The 17,982-nt window shown below is 38.6% G+C and overlaps 1 protein-coding gene across 1 annotated transcript in view; it reads left to right on the forward strand.

The window, feature by feature from the left end:
- Window positions 1-5: 5 nt before the first annotated feature.
- Window positions 6-17,982, forward strand: part of PCDH17 (protocadherin 17) — a gene marked incomplete at its 5' end in the record, with an annotated part of 92,887 nt that continues 74,910 nt past the window's right edge. The window contains 2 exon segments of the mRNA XM_010284855.1: window positions 6-1,890; window positions 1,893-2,407. Coding sequence (XP_010283157.1) covers window positions 6-1,890; window positions 1,893-2,407 — 2,400 coding nt within the window.

Here is a 17,982-nt window from a genome sequence, read left to right on the forward strand (position 1 = left end):
CCAAGTCCACCTTCCGGGTGCTGGAGAACTCAGCCCCGCACCTCCTGGACGTGGACGGGGAGAGCGGGCTGCTCTACACCAAGCAGCGCATCGACCGTGAGGCGCTGTGCCGGCGCAGCGCCAAGTGCCAGCTGTCCCTCGAGGTGTTCGCCAACGACCAGGAGATCTGCATGATCAAAGTGGAGATCCAGGACCTGAACGACAACGCGCCGGCGTTCCCCTCTGACCAAGTGGACATGGACATCTCAGAAAATGCTGCGCCAGGCACCCGCTTTCCCCTCACCAGCGCCCACGACCCAGACGCCGGGGACAACGGGCTGCGCACCTACCTGCTCACCCGTGATGACTATGGCCTCTTCTCCCTTGATGTGAAGTCCCGCGGTGATGGCACAAAGTTTCCTGAGCTGGTCATCCAGAAGCCATTAGATCGTGAGGAGCAGAGTCACCACACCCTGGTACTGACGGCACTGGACGGCGGTGACCCACCACGCTCAGGAACGGTGCAGATCAATGTGCGCCTCATTGATTCCAATGATAACAGCCCCATCTTTGAGGCAGCCTCCTACGTGGTAGAGCTGCCGGAGAACGCACCACTGGGCACTGCCGTCATCGACCTTAATGCCACTGATGCTGACGAGGGTACCAACGGAGAGGTGCTCTACTCCTTCAGTGGCTATGCACCCGAGCGTGTCCGTGACCTGTTTAGCATTGACCCGCAGAGTGGCCTCATCCGTGTCAAGGGCAATCTGGACTATGAGGAGAGTGGCCTCATTGAGATCGATGTCCAGGCTCGGGACCTGGGGCCCAATCCTATTCCTGCTCACTGCAAGGTCACTGTCCGCCTCATTGACCGCAATGACAATGCACCCACCATCGGCTTTGTCTCCGTTCGCCAGGGAGCACTGAGCGAGGCTGCCCCACCAGGCACTGTCATTGCCCTGGTGCGGGTCACTGACCGTGACTCGGGCAAGAATGGGCAGCTCCAGTGCCGGGTGCTGGGTGGTGGTGGTGGGCCTGGAGCTGTCCCTTTCACCCTGGAGGAGAATTATGACAACTTCTACACTGTGGTCACTGATCGGCCCCTGGACCGTGAGGCACAGGACGAGTACAATGTCACCATCGTGGCACGTGATGGGGGCAACCCCCCGCTCAATTCCACCAAGTCATTTTCTGTCCGAATCCTCGATGAGAATGACAATCCACCCCGCTTCAGCAAGAACCTCTATGTGTTACAGGTGCCTGAGAACAACATCCCTGGAGAGTACCTGGGCTCTGTCTTGGCCCAGGACCCTGACCTGGGCCAAAATGGGACAGTCTCTTACTCCATTCTGCCCGGGCATGTGGGTGATGTCTCCATCTACACCTATGTCTCTGTCAACCCCACCAATGGTGCTATCTATGCCCTGAGGAGCTTCAACTACGAGCAGACAAAGCACTTTGAGTTTCGCGTGTTGGCCAAAGACTCAGGTTCACCCCACCGCGAAAGCAATGCCACGGTGCGCGTTACTGTGCTCGATGTCAATGACAACGCACCCCTCATTGTCCTGCCTGCCCTCATCAATGACACCGCTGAACTGCAGGTGCCACGCAATGCTGGGGTGGGCTACCCTGTGGGCACCGTCCGCGCCCTGGACAGTGACTTTGGGGAGAGTGGGCGCCTCACGTATGAGATTGTGGAAGGCAATGAGGAGCACCTCTTTGAGATGGACCCCACTAGTGGTGAGATACGCACCTTGCACCCTTACTGGGAGGAGCTCAGCCCTGTGGCTGAACTGGTGGTAAAAGTCAGTGACCATGGCAAGCCCAGTCTCTCTGCAGTGGCCAAGCTCATTGTCAGGGCCTTGGCAGGGCCCCTGCCCGAGGCTGGCGAGCCGCAGGGGAATGGCGACGACCACACTGGGACTTGTCGCTGCCCCTGATCGTGACGCTGAGCACTGTCTCCATCATCTTGCTGGCTGCCATGATCACTATTGCTGTGAAGTGCAAGCGAGAGAACAAGGAGATCCGCACCTATAATTGTCGCATTGCTGAGTATAGCCACCCTCAGCTGGGAGGAGGGGGAGGCAGTGGCGGGGGAGGAGGAGGCAGTGGCAGTGGAGGGGGCAAGGGCAAGAAGAAGAAGATCAGCAAGAATGACATTATGCTGGTGCCCAGTGAGGGCGAGGACAGCCGGGGCCCCCTCAATGTCATGAACGTGGTGAGCAGCCCATCCCTGGCCACCTCACCCATGTACTTTGACTACCAGACCCGCCTGCCCCTCAGCTCTCCCAGGTCTGAGGTGATGTACCTGAAGCCTGCCTCCAACAACCTGACCGTACCCCAGGGACATGTGGGCTGCCACACCAGCTTCACAGGGCAAGGGACTAACGCCAGCGAGGCTCCCCCGAGCCGGATGTCCATAATTCAGGTAGGAGACTTTTAGAATACCCTGGACCTCACTTTAGACGCTGGTTTAACTTTACCTTTTGTCTGCAGTGAAATCTGCTGTAAGGCACCACCGAAGGGATCAACACAAGTCACTAAAGAGAGGTGGACTTAGTGAAAGTGGATCCAGACCACATCTAGTGGGTCTGGTTCTGCTGTCACACTGGTGATGCCTGTGTGATTCAAAAGTAAATGCCCACTGAAACAGTGTTATGGCAGTGCAAAAGAGGTGCATGTGAGAGTGCAGGCAGGTGTTTAGTACACTTGGGGCACACTGGGGTATTCTCCCAGAAGATCATCAGACAGAGGCGGGCACTTCCACAGGCTTCACTTTGCTTTAATTTGGAGTGGAGAAGGGGGACGGCTTTTCTGAAGCTGTCATACCATCCGCAGTAACTAACAGGACGTGGGAGAAACTCTACACACTGAGGACATCTATTGCAACAGTGTATTATAGCCCTCCAATCCTGTATGTAAATATGAGCTATCTTTCCAAGATGTATGTTTTTAATTTTTTAAATTTCCTTCTTTAGAATATATATACCTAAATATTTATTTTTTTGATGCAGAAGAGTATCACTGGGGCCCCATTGCCTCCTCCTCTCCCCATAAACAACCAACCCTTCAGCGTTGAAAATTCTGCTTAGTCAAATAGAGAGAAAATGTATGTGGTGATTCCCTCCTACCCCCAAATGTTAACAAAACTCACATCCTGTCATAAAACAGCAAAACAACTAGTCAGATTTCCAGTAGCCTGAGTCAATATTGATGATTGCTTTATAGTGAAAGACTTACATCCTCTGTCTGCTACCAAAGCTCATTTAGAAATTGCAGCTGGGCTGCATTCTGCTGCCAGTTATATCCACACTGTCCTCTACCGACTTTTGTTAATGTGAGAAATGGCAGAATTCGGACCATTGGATATAGGGTGCTATTCGAAGAATTAGTTAATTTTTAGCAGGTAGTTTAAAGTCCAAACTCAGAAGATGTATTTCCAGAGCAGTGAACTCACAGAGTGAAGATGAGGGCAGAATTTGGCTCCAGTTGATTTAATTTAAAGTATTACTTCATGATTAATTCAGCTTAATGTTCAAATACTACAGATATGTTCCAAAGTGATTTTTAACATTTGGATTGAAAGCAGGCTCTGGATAATGACTATTAAATATATTTGAAATGTCATATCTGTTTTATCCTGTGGTTCTCCTAATATGCTGTTCTGAGTCATAGGGGAATGAGCTGAGTGTATCAGAAGTGACATAGACTCATTTTGTGTATGCAGCTAGTGGGAAAGAAGTTGCACTGTAGACACTTGATGCACCAAAAGAAAATTCATAATACCATTAAGTTACCATACCCTGCAGTCTGTGAACACCGAATGTTCTAGTTGCCAGCTGCATCTAATGTTTTAAACTAAATAGAAGTGGCCAGTGGTAATTGGCAGGCTACGTAACCAAAATTCCAGTAACTGATGGCCTGTAAAACTGAATATTTATAACTGAAAAAGAAGAAAAAAATAAAAAAAAGAAAAAAAAAGAAAAAAGTCTGTCTGAACAAGGTCACTGTGAACTAATCCTCAACCCACTATTGAGATGTGTCACAGAAACAATTGCATTTTATGCCTATCATGAATTTGTGTTGCTATCAATTAGGTGAGTGGAGCAATACTTAAAATCTGAAATTGATTTTAACAAAAAGTGACACATCAGGAAAGAGTTTAGGTCAGGGCACAACCGGAGATAATTTGATTTATAATTCATGCTTTAAAAAACAAATAACTTTCAATGACACTTGTTTTAAGTAATGTCAACTTTTTAACTGTACAATGGAGTTGTCAGAATGCTAAAAAAAAAAAAACGCATTTTTTTTTCCTACTGACGAGTGTAATAGTTACTAAAAACCAGAAAAATATACTTTTCTACAACCATGTATTGTCTATATAAAGCAATTAATTAATGTATTGATGCTACTGAGTAGTAAAGATTCAATTGTAGTGTAAAATCCCTATGGAAAATATGATTCCTTTTTTTACAGTGTTCACTGTATAATATCAATCATGATTTTTTTTCTGAGATCTATATAAAGCTAAAAGAGGAATTTTCTCCCTTAAAAAGGTGTGTTGTGGTTTCTATAAGAGTTTTTGTTACGACAAGTGTGGGAAATGTTAACTGTAACTCCTCATAGCACATACTGGCATATCTAATATTGGTTTTGCTTTCCCTGATACCTACACAGAGTGTTTTGGATGTTTAGATGGTCCAACCAGTAGATTAGAAAACATTCATTTTTCCCTAGTGAACAACGTGTTCAGACATACTTATTGATACTGTATTTTGTAGTTGTATTGACAAAACAAATACACGGTATGAAACAGAGTAGTTGGCTTCTATTTAGGAAAGGTCTGGACTTGAGGTAGCTAGATGGGAAAATCTGATCCTCTTCACTATAATTTTGCATTACTAAAATAAATTTTGTATTCTCCATCTCCACATCCCTGGAGTAAATTTTATATAAAATTTGCATTTAGAATGTAGACACTACTTTGTGTCTGGTCCTGCACTTCTGCCTCATGTAAAACTCAAACTGCAGACTTAGGGAGAAATAGTGAAGGATCAGTCCTCTCTCTGGATCTGCTATATACTTAATTACTCTAGGAAATCTGTGTCTGGAAAAGTAAATTGCACAGTTAGGAATCAAAGGTATAGCCAGTGGAAAAAAGATACAGAATTCAAACAGCTACTTTATCATCTCTTTTCATTAGTCAATTCAGAAAAGTTTTCTTCATTACCTCAATAAGTGAATGGTAAACGATTGTTAAGTGTTCTCTAGTGAATATTCACTTTAGTTTTTCTAGATATGTTACTGAACCACAATAATCTGCCACTATATAATTCATACAATGGAACTGCTTTTCTTCACTCTCATTTTCTCGGCAAGTATTTAATGGCAGAATTCTCTAGCAGGAGCCTGTTACTAAAACTTTTTTTATATATGTGTACATATTTGTATATCTATAGATATAGATATATAAATGCTAAATATTATTTTATTACTTAGTACATCCAATTGAGTCTATAAATATTTAAAGTCAACTAAATAATTTCTTTCTCAGTAAGACTCAAATTTTCTTACTCTTATTAGGAGTGCATAACACTTGTTTTGCTTTGCAGTAAGAGCTAGTAAAGTCAATAGGCTTTATGATTCCCTTATTTCTCATGAATAGTATTTTATTCTACAGATAGCCCAATTTATATCAATGAATACCTGTGGATTAGGTGTTACTTAATGTCTATGGGTTCCAGACTGACCCAAAATGATCACTGATTAAAATACTGACTGATAGGTGTAATCTCACCTCTCTGTAAGTGATTTCTGTTGTATATTAGTCACATGTTTTAACAACTTGTGTGTTTACTCACTACTTTGTAGCATCCAGCTATGTGCCATGGTTGCATGTGTTACTTAAATGAATCAATGAACTTCTTCAGTACCATAAAAATTAAATCATTTAAATATGTATACATATATAGAGGTATAAAATTTTGGATGGATAGCCAAGGATGTAGTATCCTTCCAGCTTTTCTTGGCCCAAGAGACTTGTGAGTGCTTAAGGCCTCTGAAAACAGACCATTTGTGATTTAATGTGCACATGAGGTTGATGTGTATGAAGAACAGTGTTTAGTAACGTATTGGGAAGTTAGAACAACTACACTTTAGCATGTTTCATTGCTTTTAACTTCAGCAATCATATTTTAAGCACGCTTCAGAAACAGTGCGTTCAAAGGGCAAGTCAGTTAAAAATATTTCAATATAGGCCAGTGCTATACAGTTCTTACTGCTAGATGCAAAATTCCATGCAACCTTTAAATCACTTAAGGTCCAGATTATTCATTTTTACTGGGGAGAAAAAAAGAGGAAAACAGGAGAAAATGACAACTCTACATGGCTGAAAGATTTCTGTTCACTCTAGACCTTAAAGACTACTAGGCAAATCCTGTTCATCTCATTCTGGTGAGTAAATCAAGCTGACCTGCTCACCTGACTAAGAGAAAGAGGATTTTGCTTTATTTAGAAGAGCAGACATCAGAAAAAGAAATATAATGTACAAACATACACATATATGTTCGTATCTCTGCTACTAAAAAGTTCTGAGTTAACAGTTCACCTTTCCCTGGGTGAACAAGTCACAATTTTTTTTTGCGGGCTTCCAATAGATAAAAGAGTGGATGCATAAAGGGAAACAGATAGTTTCTTTAAAAAAATAGTTTCTGGAGATAGATTCCTCTAAGTGACATAACAGTAGTGTAGAAAAATATCTACATATGCAAGGAATGTTGATCATCTTGGATATTATTTATTATTATACTTGTGGTGTAACTTGGAGAGGTTTGTAAATGTGTCAGGAGTGAGATGGGAGTGAATAAAGAAAGCAGTGGTCACAGGTTTTGCTAAACAACAGCTAAAAAAGAATGACTATTGCAAGAAGCTCTCAAGCGAGGAGTCACCATAGCTGCTGTACTAGGCAGTCCTGTAGCATTTTAAGAAAAAGTACAGATCATTCTTAATACTTCAGACACCTGATGTTTATGATGCGTCAACAGATTACTGTCAAGTCCCAGTGCAGCTTCATCACCAAGTGTCTAGTAGTACCTAAGAACACAGAGTCTTAAAGGGAAATAAAAAACATAAGTTATATTAGTGTTGCTCTGTCTTTAGGTATAGTATTCCATGCTTTACTTTGAGAAACTTCAGCTCAGATATTTCAAGACTGCAAAAAGAAGTCTGCAGCTACTGCAGTATAAGGAGAAGCAGCGTTCCTCAAAGAAGTTGCATTCTCAGTTGTTTAAGTTCCTATCTGAAAACAGAGATATTAATTTTTTATTTCTGTATCTTCTGCTGCAAATGAATATTATTCTCTCTCATCAGAGCTAGTAGAAGTTAACATTTTGCACCAAGAGGATACTGGGGCAGTTCTACACATTTGCAAGTTTGCAGGTTCATACTCTGTAATTCCCAAAATTTTGCAGCTGCATATTCTAAGGCTGTATCTAAGGTCACTAAATTGTTCATGATGAAACTTCAGAACTACCTGACTAAGATGCATTATGGTAGTTTTTACAGTGTTTTACAAGGTTAGATGTCTTGCAAAATAACTCCTGTGAATGTTTGCATTGTGTAAATACAGTCTGCAGTTCGCATGATTTTCTGTCACATCCTTCTGTAGCTTTAGTTCTACATATTCAGTGAAGCCAATACCTGGGCTGGCTGTGTAAAAATTTCAGGATGGGATCTTTTCTATATTTTTGTGAAGCATTATTTCTTTTATTGTCAAGATACTCTGCATAGTACCTTGACACAAAGTATATATATCTTAGGACCAGATTTGGCAACATACTGCGCACTACGGCATCTGCCCTGGCTGCTGAAATAGGCAGAGGAAGCAGAACTGGACTCCTGTCTTGTGTTACTTCTGCTCTGGTCCTGATCTAGAGCTCCTTGCCGGTATTGTTTATAGAAATAGTGTTTCAGATTTGTCCATATGAGACCTAAAGAACTTTCCAAGATGAAATGCTGTAATATAGAACAGTAGCAGAATATTGTTATTGCAATAACAATTATATTATATAATTACATTATATAACTATATTGTATATAATTGTATATAATAGAATATGTTCTATTGCTGTAATATAGAACAATAAACATAACTGTACAATATTCAACATAACTGAAGTAGAATATTGATATTATGAGAAAGAAAATTATATTGCCAGAGCAGAAATTCTCATTAACCAATAAGTTAAGAATAATAATGTCTCCATAGAACTTGCTGGTTTATAAAGTATAAGAGTTGAAGAAAGTTAGTGCAGTTAAAATAAAAGGCATGAAGCAAATCAAGCAAGATCTACTGGATCACAGCTCTCAATGGCACTTAAAGTTGTCTGAGATTTCCTCATCTAGGTGCTCACTGTCACTGCCTAATCTTAAATGGGAAAATCCACACAAATTTGTGATTACCAGTGCAATTTTGATGACCGATCCTTTGAAGAGTTATCTTTTAATGATAGATTTTTTCAGGTTTCTGTTATCCTTACCCACGTTGATGAAAAGGCCTGTTCTTACTCATATTTCAGTCAATAGCATAATTTTACTTCATCAATGGTTTCAGTGGTTCAACAGTAAATTGTGACTAAAAGCCTTACAGAGTGCAGCTAGGAATAGTAAGACTGGGCCCTTTATTTTTAGATTTCAGCATTCTGTGATGTTTTCTTACAGCTTCTTTACAAACAATTAAGGAGACTGGAATTAGAAGATTTTGTAACTATGATGTGGACTGTAACATAATCAGGTGTGCAGCTGAAAGAAATCAGACTCCATTGAACATATTGCTGAACATATATTTTCACATGTTTTCTTATATTTTTGAAATTGTACATAATATAACATTATTAATAAAATTCAGTAAATACTGTTACATGGAAAATTATCATTAGGTGCATATAAAATATTCGCAAATAACACTTGGTACTAAGAAAGCGTAGCTATAACATGCCTTCTTCAATGAGGAAAAAATGTTGTTAAAAAATAATTTCTTCCCAAGTCACAACATTTGTCTGTAAACCAATTAGGAATTTATTTTCAAATTAAATTTTTTTTTCTTTTTTCCCTAGCATTTTTTCTTCCTTTTCACTACCTTCCTCCCCATGAAACATTAACATACTGGGCAATATTTACACATATTTTTTTAAAGACGCTGTTTGATTTCTCTTTCTTTCATTGTTTCTACAAAAGTTAAAATGCCTTATCAAATCAGTTTTAGTTTTTGTTATGCAAGACACTCATTCTACATATAAAAAGTGTGTGTAGATGGGTTGTCATTTTCTTTCTGAAGAAAACTTATAAGACGCATGGCAGAGGTCTTGAGATACCTCTTCAAGACTGGGGAGTGCCTGCACGTATAAAGAAAAGACATTTTGACACTAGTATTAGTATTTTCCAACCGGTAAGATTTTTCTGTGAAAAGAACTTAAACAATGATTTGTTGACTGGAGCAGAAACACAGTTCTGTTTTTATCTTTAAAAGTACAGAAGCAATCCTTTGATGTCAAGAGGTCAGAGTAGAGCAGTCGGGACAAATTTTTGCAGCAGATAGCCTAAGAGCTTTATACTTTCAATTGTATCTCTACTTCAGCTGTAAGAAGAGAAGTGGTGAAATTAATGCTAAAGGGTTCAAAAATACAGGAAACAAGTGAAACTCTTGGGAGACTGCAGGCTCTTACCTAAAGAGAAAAAAAAAGGAAAAAGAAAAATGTTCTAGAAAGAGAGTGGCAAAATTATTTTGGGGGAAAGTTCCTTGCGTTTAAGTGTTTCATTTGTTATGTTTATAAGGGGGCAACAAGGAGATTAACTAGTTGTTGCGGCTTTTGCTGACATGATGAGACGAAATGGAGTAGTGTACACTCTGCCATAAATCTTAGCCAGGGTGCGTTCTAACCATAGTAATATATTTGTCACGATCTTTTTAGTGTAACCTTTGTTTTTCAGTCTGCTTTTTTTTAGCAGAAGAAGATTCTGGATTAATTACTGTAAATCCTACGAGAAATAAAAAAACAGATAAATTATTATGCATTTTAGATAAAATACTCAGTATTAAATACTACATTCAAGAACAAGCAAATTCATATGAATGTCCTTGTTAATTAGGATATTAGGCAGTGCTTTAAATAACCTCTTTGAGCACTCATATATTTTCTAGCTAAATCCCAAAGGCTGCTGAAACAATTCATACTTATTAAGGTCACACAAGAAGCACCTCTTTCTTCTACTGAATTGTTTCCACTAGTTAGTGTTGTTACCTGTACAGAAAGGGTAGCATAAGATCAATTCATCTCTCACTTGCTTAAGATGAGAAGATAGCTCCTTTTTTTGGTAATGTGTCTTCAAAATTGAGGAGTCCCTCTACATATAAAGATATTACTGCATAGCTTCAGCCAATTATTAATGTTACTTGTACAGGACAGCATAAAGATCAATTTACATCTCACTTTGATGCAGTGAGGGGTATCTCCTCTTTGATGCCTCAAGACAATCAGTCCCATGATGATCTATTTTCAATTTAGTATGCTATAAGTGATCTAGGCAAGTAAAATCCTGCAGGTGAACAGTATTTTATTTTAGCCATGGACCTTTCTACTGGCTTTGTGATGTATGTATCAGATCAGAGCTCCTCTGCTTCATAAAACACTTTTACCCGTAACAGAAAAGTTTCTAATTGCATCCTGTTCCCTGCTGGGTGGCTGCGTGCTGCAGCGTCCGTGGCACACGAAAGGAGAACTCTAAAGGGGAAAGAAGAAAAAGTCTTGTTACAAGATACAAACGTACAATTTCAGCTGTGTGGGTGGGACCTCTGATCGATGCATTGTAAGTTCTTGCAGTGATAGACATGCAAAATTAGTTTCAGGCAGTGTTTCAGACCATCTATTGATATATGTGTGACATGCTTGTATTTGCCTGTACTAGTTCTAGTGACACTATGATTACTGGTATTTGCAGTCCTTGCCCTGGAACATTTCCAGGCAGTTTTATTGTATTGAAATGGCTCTTACAGTTCACTGAGCATCCAGCATAACACTGCTGAATATGATTGGCGCGTTTGCATATATTTATTCCAAAAAAATCAGGCAGTTAAACTGCATAATTATGGGAAAACGAATCATAACAATAAAAGACCATTTAAGTTAACAAGCTTTGTGATCAAAGGATAAATACAGGTTGGATAAATGAGACTCTAGATGTAACTAATCTACATAAATAGGATTTGGTCTGATTAGAGGAAAGGAATAGATTAAAATAATCTAAAAGTATTAAAATTTTTTTCAGTACTTTTAAAACATCTAGTTTTATTTCATCATATTTTTAACATTTCTACTCAATAAAAATAGCTGTGTTCTGTGATAAACTACTTTTATGTGTTTTTATTTCTTGATTAATGATGTTTACAGTGCAAAGAAAGTCTAAACTAACACAAGTAAACAGGAGTAACATCATAAGTTTTCATTCTAGTTTGAATGCAATGTGTGTCAAAAACCTTAAACATTTTTTAATGTCTTAATTTTATTTTTTTTAATGTTGCAATGTTTTTTGATTGATTTTTAATTAAAGAAAAACATTAAAGGGAACATTTAAAGGACAATTTCTTGTTTACTGTCTTTATCAGCAGAAAGCAGCCTTTGTAGTGTTTGAAAGCTGGTGCATTAAAAATCAATTTCAAGTCTTCAAAGCTGTAAACTCTTGCTTGCTTTGTAGATATATACTGTTTTTAAAATCATTGGAAGCACACTTGACAATTGAATTAAAAACAAAAGGTAAATAATGGCTTCATCAAATTTGAAGGATTTTAATGTATTTTTAATAATAGCTAAAGGATTTTTTATAGAGACCAGACATGTGAATCAAAATTTGTAGCTTTTAAATGCATAATTTGTTCCTAAAGACAGTTACATGTATTCTTTTTCTAACAGAATTTTGTTTCAAACTTCTGTTGATGTTATTCTGTTGTTTTTAATGAATGCCATGACTTAAACACAGAACATCAGCCAGTTTCTTTACTTACTGTATTTCTGTCTCATTCTTTGCCGATTGCTAAGCAACCACTTATGGTTAAGATTGTTTAGCTATAACCCAGTTTTAAAAAAAGGTGAGTTGAAGTAAGTTAAATTTTCATTAATCCTTAATGAAAATATTTAAATTCTATAAGATTTTAAAGGTGAAGAAAAGAGAATATTGTTTTAATAATGCACCTCAGATTCAGCACTTGGGCTTTGTTCCTACCAGCATTGAGGAAAAGACTGCTTTTCCACAAATCTATAAAGAGCAGGATCATGTCCTTAACCAGCGTATAACTAATTTCGAGGCCTATGGAAACTAACTTGTATAATTGCATTAGTATTATGTCTTTCAAAGCATGATTGTTAAAACACTTATTTGGTGAATATTTTAATGTAGGTCAATAGCACCACTGAATTAAATAGATCGCTTACAGGAGTGGAGCTGCTGATGCGCGTAACCATGCGCAGAATTCAGCCCAGAATCTCTGAGTCTGTGTTAACTGAACTGCTCCCTGTTGCTTCTGTGCTTCTGTGCTTCTCTCCTTTGCTTTAAAACCACCGCAAAGCTGCAAAGCTGTTCGTTTCACTTAGCCTCCAACTGCATTCTCTAGTACTCTATTGAGATAGTCCTGATGTCTGAACATTTGATATTTTTCCTTTTTCACATAGACATGCGTAATTTGATATGCAGATTTGAAGATCATAAAAACAATCCTGCTTTGATGATCATGAGCAAGATTACCCAGCCACAGCTGTAAAGTACCAAGTGTGTTCTTTTCTGATCTCTTCATCATTTCAGTGGATCAAATGACAATAAGAATAGTGGAATTTAGAGTGCTTGGAAAATAATGAATTTAAAAGCCTTTTAAAAATGGCAGCCACGACGCCTTAGAAACTATTTAGATTTCTAGACTGTATGTCAGATAATATAACTGTGTGTATGAATGCATATGTGGAGATACATAGATAAAGGAGCAGCACGGATTTGAAAGAACTATATAGCTGGATAAAAGACATTATTTATGACCAATATGCATCTAATTTTTTTGGATATTGTGTATTACCTGTACATAGCTATGTAACAGTGTTTTGGAAGATCCTGTCGATCCACACCTTTTGCTGCAACCTATAAAACATCAAGTTTAGAGACAAATGCTGCTGTTATTTTTTCCTCGAGGCAAGAGTATAGGTAAGGAAGGAACTAATTTTCCTCTTCATGGTGGAAGTTAGTTACACTTAAATCTTGCTTAAAACTGTGTATCCCACTATCAGACTTCAGGATTGAGAGTAATGATGAAAAGGCGATATAAGTCATGTGACACGTGAGAATACTCAATACTCAATTGCTTCCATCAGCAGTGTTAAGTATTAAAAAGCACATGATGATTTGCATCTCATAGCTCTGGGGCAAGGAACGTACCAGTAGGATTTGTAACCATTGGGTGAAAAGCAGGGGAAAACAAAATGTTTTGTGTTATTTCTGTCAATGCATAGTCTTCATTTTGTTTAAATCTGTAAATGTATTTTGTCTGTTTAAACCACCTGTAACTTCTTTTCAGGCCTAAAAGGATATGATATTGTAAGGGGCAGAAGTAACTGGATGAATTTATTTTATTATTTACTCATTGGCCACCATATATATGATCTTTCCCAACAGTATATGTCTCATTATCACAAAAATGTGATGGTAATGAAATAATAATTCCTTCAAGCGTGAAATAACTCATTTTAAGTACTTTCCTGAGCTCATTGGTTTCAAACAGGCTTCCAGAATTTTGAAGAAAACTTCAATTTCAGTTCATTTAAAATCAATGTAGACCATGCACACTCTTTTCTTCATCCCCTGATACTGGCAAAGGAACCTTAGGAAGGAGTAGCTAGATTTCCAGATTTTGACCTACTTGCTAGTCTACTTTACTTGCATGAAAGTAAAACAAGAGAAAGCTGTTTCTATTAAGCAAATTTAAGCTTCAGGAATTTTGGTTAGTATTGGCAAAGATCTTTACATAAAGATTGCTTGCAGTTATACTGGTCTTGTTGATTTGAGTAAATGAAGAAATAGGCATACATGTTGAATAGCCATGGGAGGAGAAGTGTTTATTTAAAGGAAAGGTTTTGTTCTGATTTAAAATTTGAGCCATAGGTTTTCTATAATATTTTATAATAAAGACAATTACATAGTAATTTGGGTTAGAATGCATGCCCAGTTCCCCATCTCAAAACCCAATTTATTACTACCTGTGGCTATTTCTATTAAAAAAGAAACATAATTACTATGAGTCTCAGCAGTCTAAGAGTAAATTTTTGCAATTACAATACCTCCCTTGGGCAGATGTGTGAAAATGGCAGATTAATTCCTGCCAGTATGTGTCTATTCCTTGCACATTCTTAAGGTTGCTGGTAGCTTGGATTAACATCGTATTGGTGCTGTTTGTTATGTTGTGGTTAAGGTTAAAGCAGCAATCCTATTATAAATCTTTAAGAATATGGCTCTATACCATTAACTTGGAAAGTCTCTATACTGAAGTTTGATACACAAGGTCCTAGGAGAAAGATCCTAATTCTATTTTCACGTAATGTGAATGAGTTTGCTCTTGATCTTAGCATATTTCTGAAGGGCATTTTAGACTTTATTACTTTATGCCTGAGAATATTTAAACAGTACTTGGCACTGGTGAGGCCGCAGCTTGAATCCTGTGTTCAGTTTTGGGCCCCTCACTACAAGGAAGACATTGAGGTGCTGGAGCATGTCCAGAGAAGGGCATCGAAGGTGGTGAGGGGGCTGGAGCACAAGTCTTATGAGGAGCGGCTGAGGGAACTGGGGTTGTTTAGTCTGGAGAAGAGGAGGCTGAGGGGAGATCTTATCGCTCTCTACAACTACCTGAAAGGGGGTTGTGGTGATGAGGATGTTGGCTTCTTCTCCCAGGTAACTAGTGATAGGACTAGAGGAAATGGCCTCAAGTTGCGCCAGGGGAGGTTTAGATTGGATATTAGGAAAAATTTCTTTACTGAGAGAGTGGTCAGGCATTGGAACAGGCTGCCCAGGGAGGTGGTGGAGTCGCCATCTCTGGAAGCGTTCAAAAAATGTGGATGTGGTGCTTCAGGACACGGTTTAGGGAACATAGTGGCGCTGGATTAATGGTTGGACTTGATGATCTTGAAGGTCCTTTCCAACCTAGTGATTCTGTGATTCTGTGAAAACCAACCAACAAACCCAAGTTTACTCATTCTTAGGAATTTACAATGAAGTTAATAAAGTTGCATGTGAGGTGAAGGCCATGTAGTAGTCCCTTAGTATTATATGGCTTTTGTTTTATTCCCAACAGCACACTAATGTGTTTATTTAAAGAAGCACCAGTAAAATAAGATGGCCCTGAAATTATGTAAATAAATCACTTTCCAGGGACATAGTCTAAATCATCTCCTAATGAGCTTTTCTACCTGAAAACAAGTTTTGAGGGCATACGTGTAGAAGAATTGCATGCAATTGCTCTGATCCTGGAGATTACCCTCTGCAGCTAAGCACCTAATGCCATTTTGAATTCCAGTAAAGGTGGAAGTTGGTGTGGCTTCATGTGGGCTCATGATCCACCTGCAGGGAGCAGCATCAGTCTGTCTTACATATTATCCAATCTGAATATTCAGGAAGAGCAGTATGAACAATCCTAACAAGTTATTTTTTTCCCCTTTGCATGATTTTTTTTTTTAAATTTCTTGCCCTGTACCTGCTGTATTTTCATTTAATTTTGAAAGAGGTTCTCTCCACCCCCCTTCTGAATGTTGGCTTTGGGACTTTTGTGATGTAGACATTCTTTAGAGAATGTTGCTTTAACTATTTTCTTTGAAAGTTCATGACAAAAAAATCCAACTAAAATATCTGTGCATCCTTCAGTTGCTGTTGCATGCACTGTCTTTGAAAAAGGTGCTCACATGTTGGGTGAGCATCCTGCTAATTAGATACGGAGGCAAATGCATAATTTAATCATTGTATTCTAACTAGTCCCTCAGCCAAATATTAGCATTTATGTTCAGTCTCTCTATCCCTGGTGAAACTTGCAGCAGTGTTGTAAGTGTTCACAAACTGATACTGGTTTGGAACAGAAAGAAGACTTTTCCTAATCCTGGAATCTTTGCAGAGAACATTTCTTATGTAGATCTTCCTTATCTTAACAGCAAAATCTGATTTCAGACTCTTGATATGGCAAGCTGTAATGAGAGGTATAATCCAGAACTGTTTTTTTCCCAGGCTGTTAAGAATTTACAGGCTGAAGTCAGCCCTTAAATACCTATGAGTTTATAGATTACTTGTGGGGATCCCTAGGTAAGTGGGTGTTGTGTTCTAGATGAAGTGATCCTATCGAGAAAGGTAACTACTTTTGTTGCTTGTTCTGAATCATACAGTCATTATATCATTATGTAGAGACCTGTATGAAGACATTGCAGTAGGTTAACACTGGAATGACAGAATTGTGGAAGGTTATACAAAGCCCTATAGCCAAAAGGCTTATTTTTGGTCTCCAAGCCTACTTGACCACTGCTACTATATTCATGGTGTATTAGATCAAACTTTCAATTTTATGAGGTACCTCATCATAGGCACATGACTGTTATGGCTTTAAAATATATTTAGGGACAGAACCTCTTGCTAAATTCGTGCAAGCCTAAATTATTTATCTTATGTCACAAATAATATATCAACTCATCACCATTTCACAGTTGAAAATCTCCTTGCACAGGCATGTGAGACTGTAAAGTTTGATGATCTACTATTCTGTCATAAATTCAGCCATTATTTTGGCAGCATATTTAGTGGTGTGTCTTTTTCTAGTGCTAAGAGGAAATAATTATACCAAGGTATTTCTGTGAAAGTAGGGTTTTGTATCCTGTCACAAAATGTTTATAGAATACCTTGCTGGGGATTTTTAACAAAATGTTAAAATAAATATTTGCGTGACTGAAACAAGAAAATAGACAGAAGGTAATAATGTAAGTTTGAACATCTGTGATTTTCTTCCTAATTCCTAAGGAATTTAGGTGAATCATTGCTTTTCTGGGGAAGGATTTTAGGAAGAGGAAGGGGATAAAGTTGCAGCTTTATAAGAAAGGAGGTGATCTAGATTTACCTCTGTTCTTCTGATTGTCAGCTAGGAAGAAAGCTTCAGAGTTCCTCTTTATGTGTGTTTTCTGTGCAGGCAGTGTGGCTTCAGAATCAAGTCCTGCTTTATCTTCATTGCTAATTTTTTTTCACCCTGTAGGGAAGAAACATAGAATTGGAGTCTTGTGCCATGTACAGTGTTTGCTGCCTAGCTAATCACCTTTCTCTGTCACTGCCATTACAAATCTGTTTAAATGCTGTCCATAGAGAAGGCTATATGCTGGGATAAAAGAATATTACATTTAAGAGTTTATTCTCATTTTCTATCACTATTGTAATCTTCTTCCTGCTCCTTTGCAGCTTTCTTCAGCGTACAACATATGTATCTGTGGGAATGTAGCACGCTATGTAAAGACTCACTTATCCCGTAATTGAAGTAAGCAGACTGATCCAAGGGCTATTGAAACCAATTTGAAAACATCCATTGATTTCAGCGGACCTCAGGTCATGGCTTGAGGGAGTTTTATTGTTGCCTTTAGTGAGAGTATGGGTTGGACGGAAGAAGGTAAACATAGTGGATAGATGTTAACACAAACTTAACAGATTTAAAATATCCAGTGTGTCTGTTTGCCCTTACTAAATGTTGTGAGTACAAAACAATTTGTCAGTGTTAAAAGGCCATAATTTGATCTCCTTCTCCACCATATAGTACTGCAGTGCTTATAAGCTTTTATCTATTCAGAAAACATTTGTGATATGTTGTTCTCAGAAACAGAAAAACAAGCAGTGGTAAGAATAGGAGAAATTCTACAACACATACTGGCTTCCCTGGAAATTCCTTCTGAGGAAAAGCCC

This window comes from Phaethon lepturus, unplaced genomic scaffold, assembly GCF_000687285.1.
Source record: "Phaethon lepturus isolate BGI_N335 unplaced genomic scaffold, ASM68728v1 scaffold4174, whole genome shotgun sequence".
Lineage (NCBI taxonomy): Eukaryota > Metazoa > Chordata > Aves > Phaethontiformes > Phaethontidae > Phaethon > Phaethon lepturus.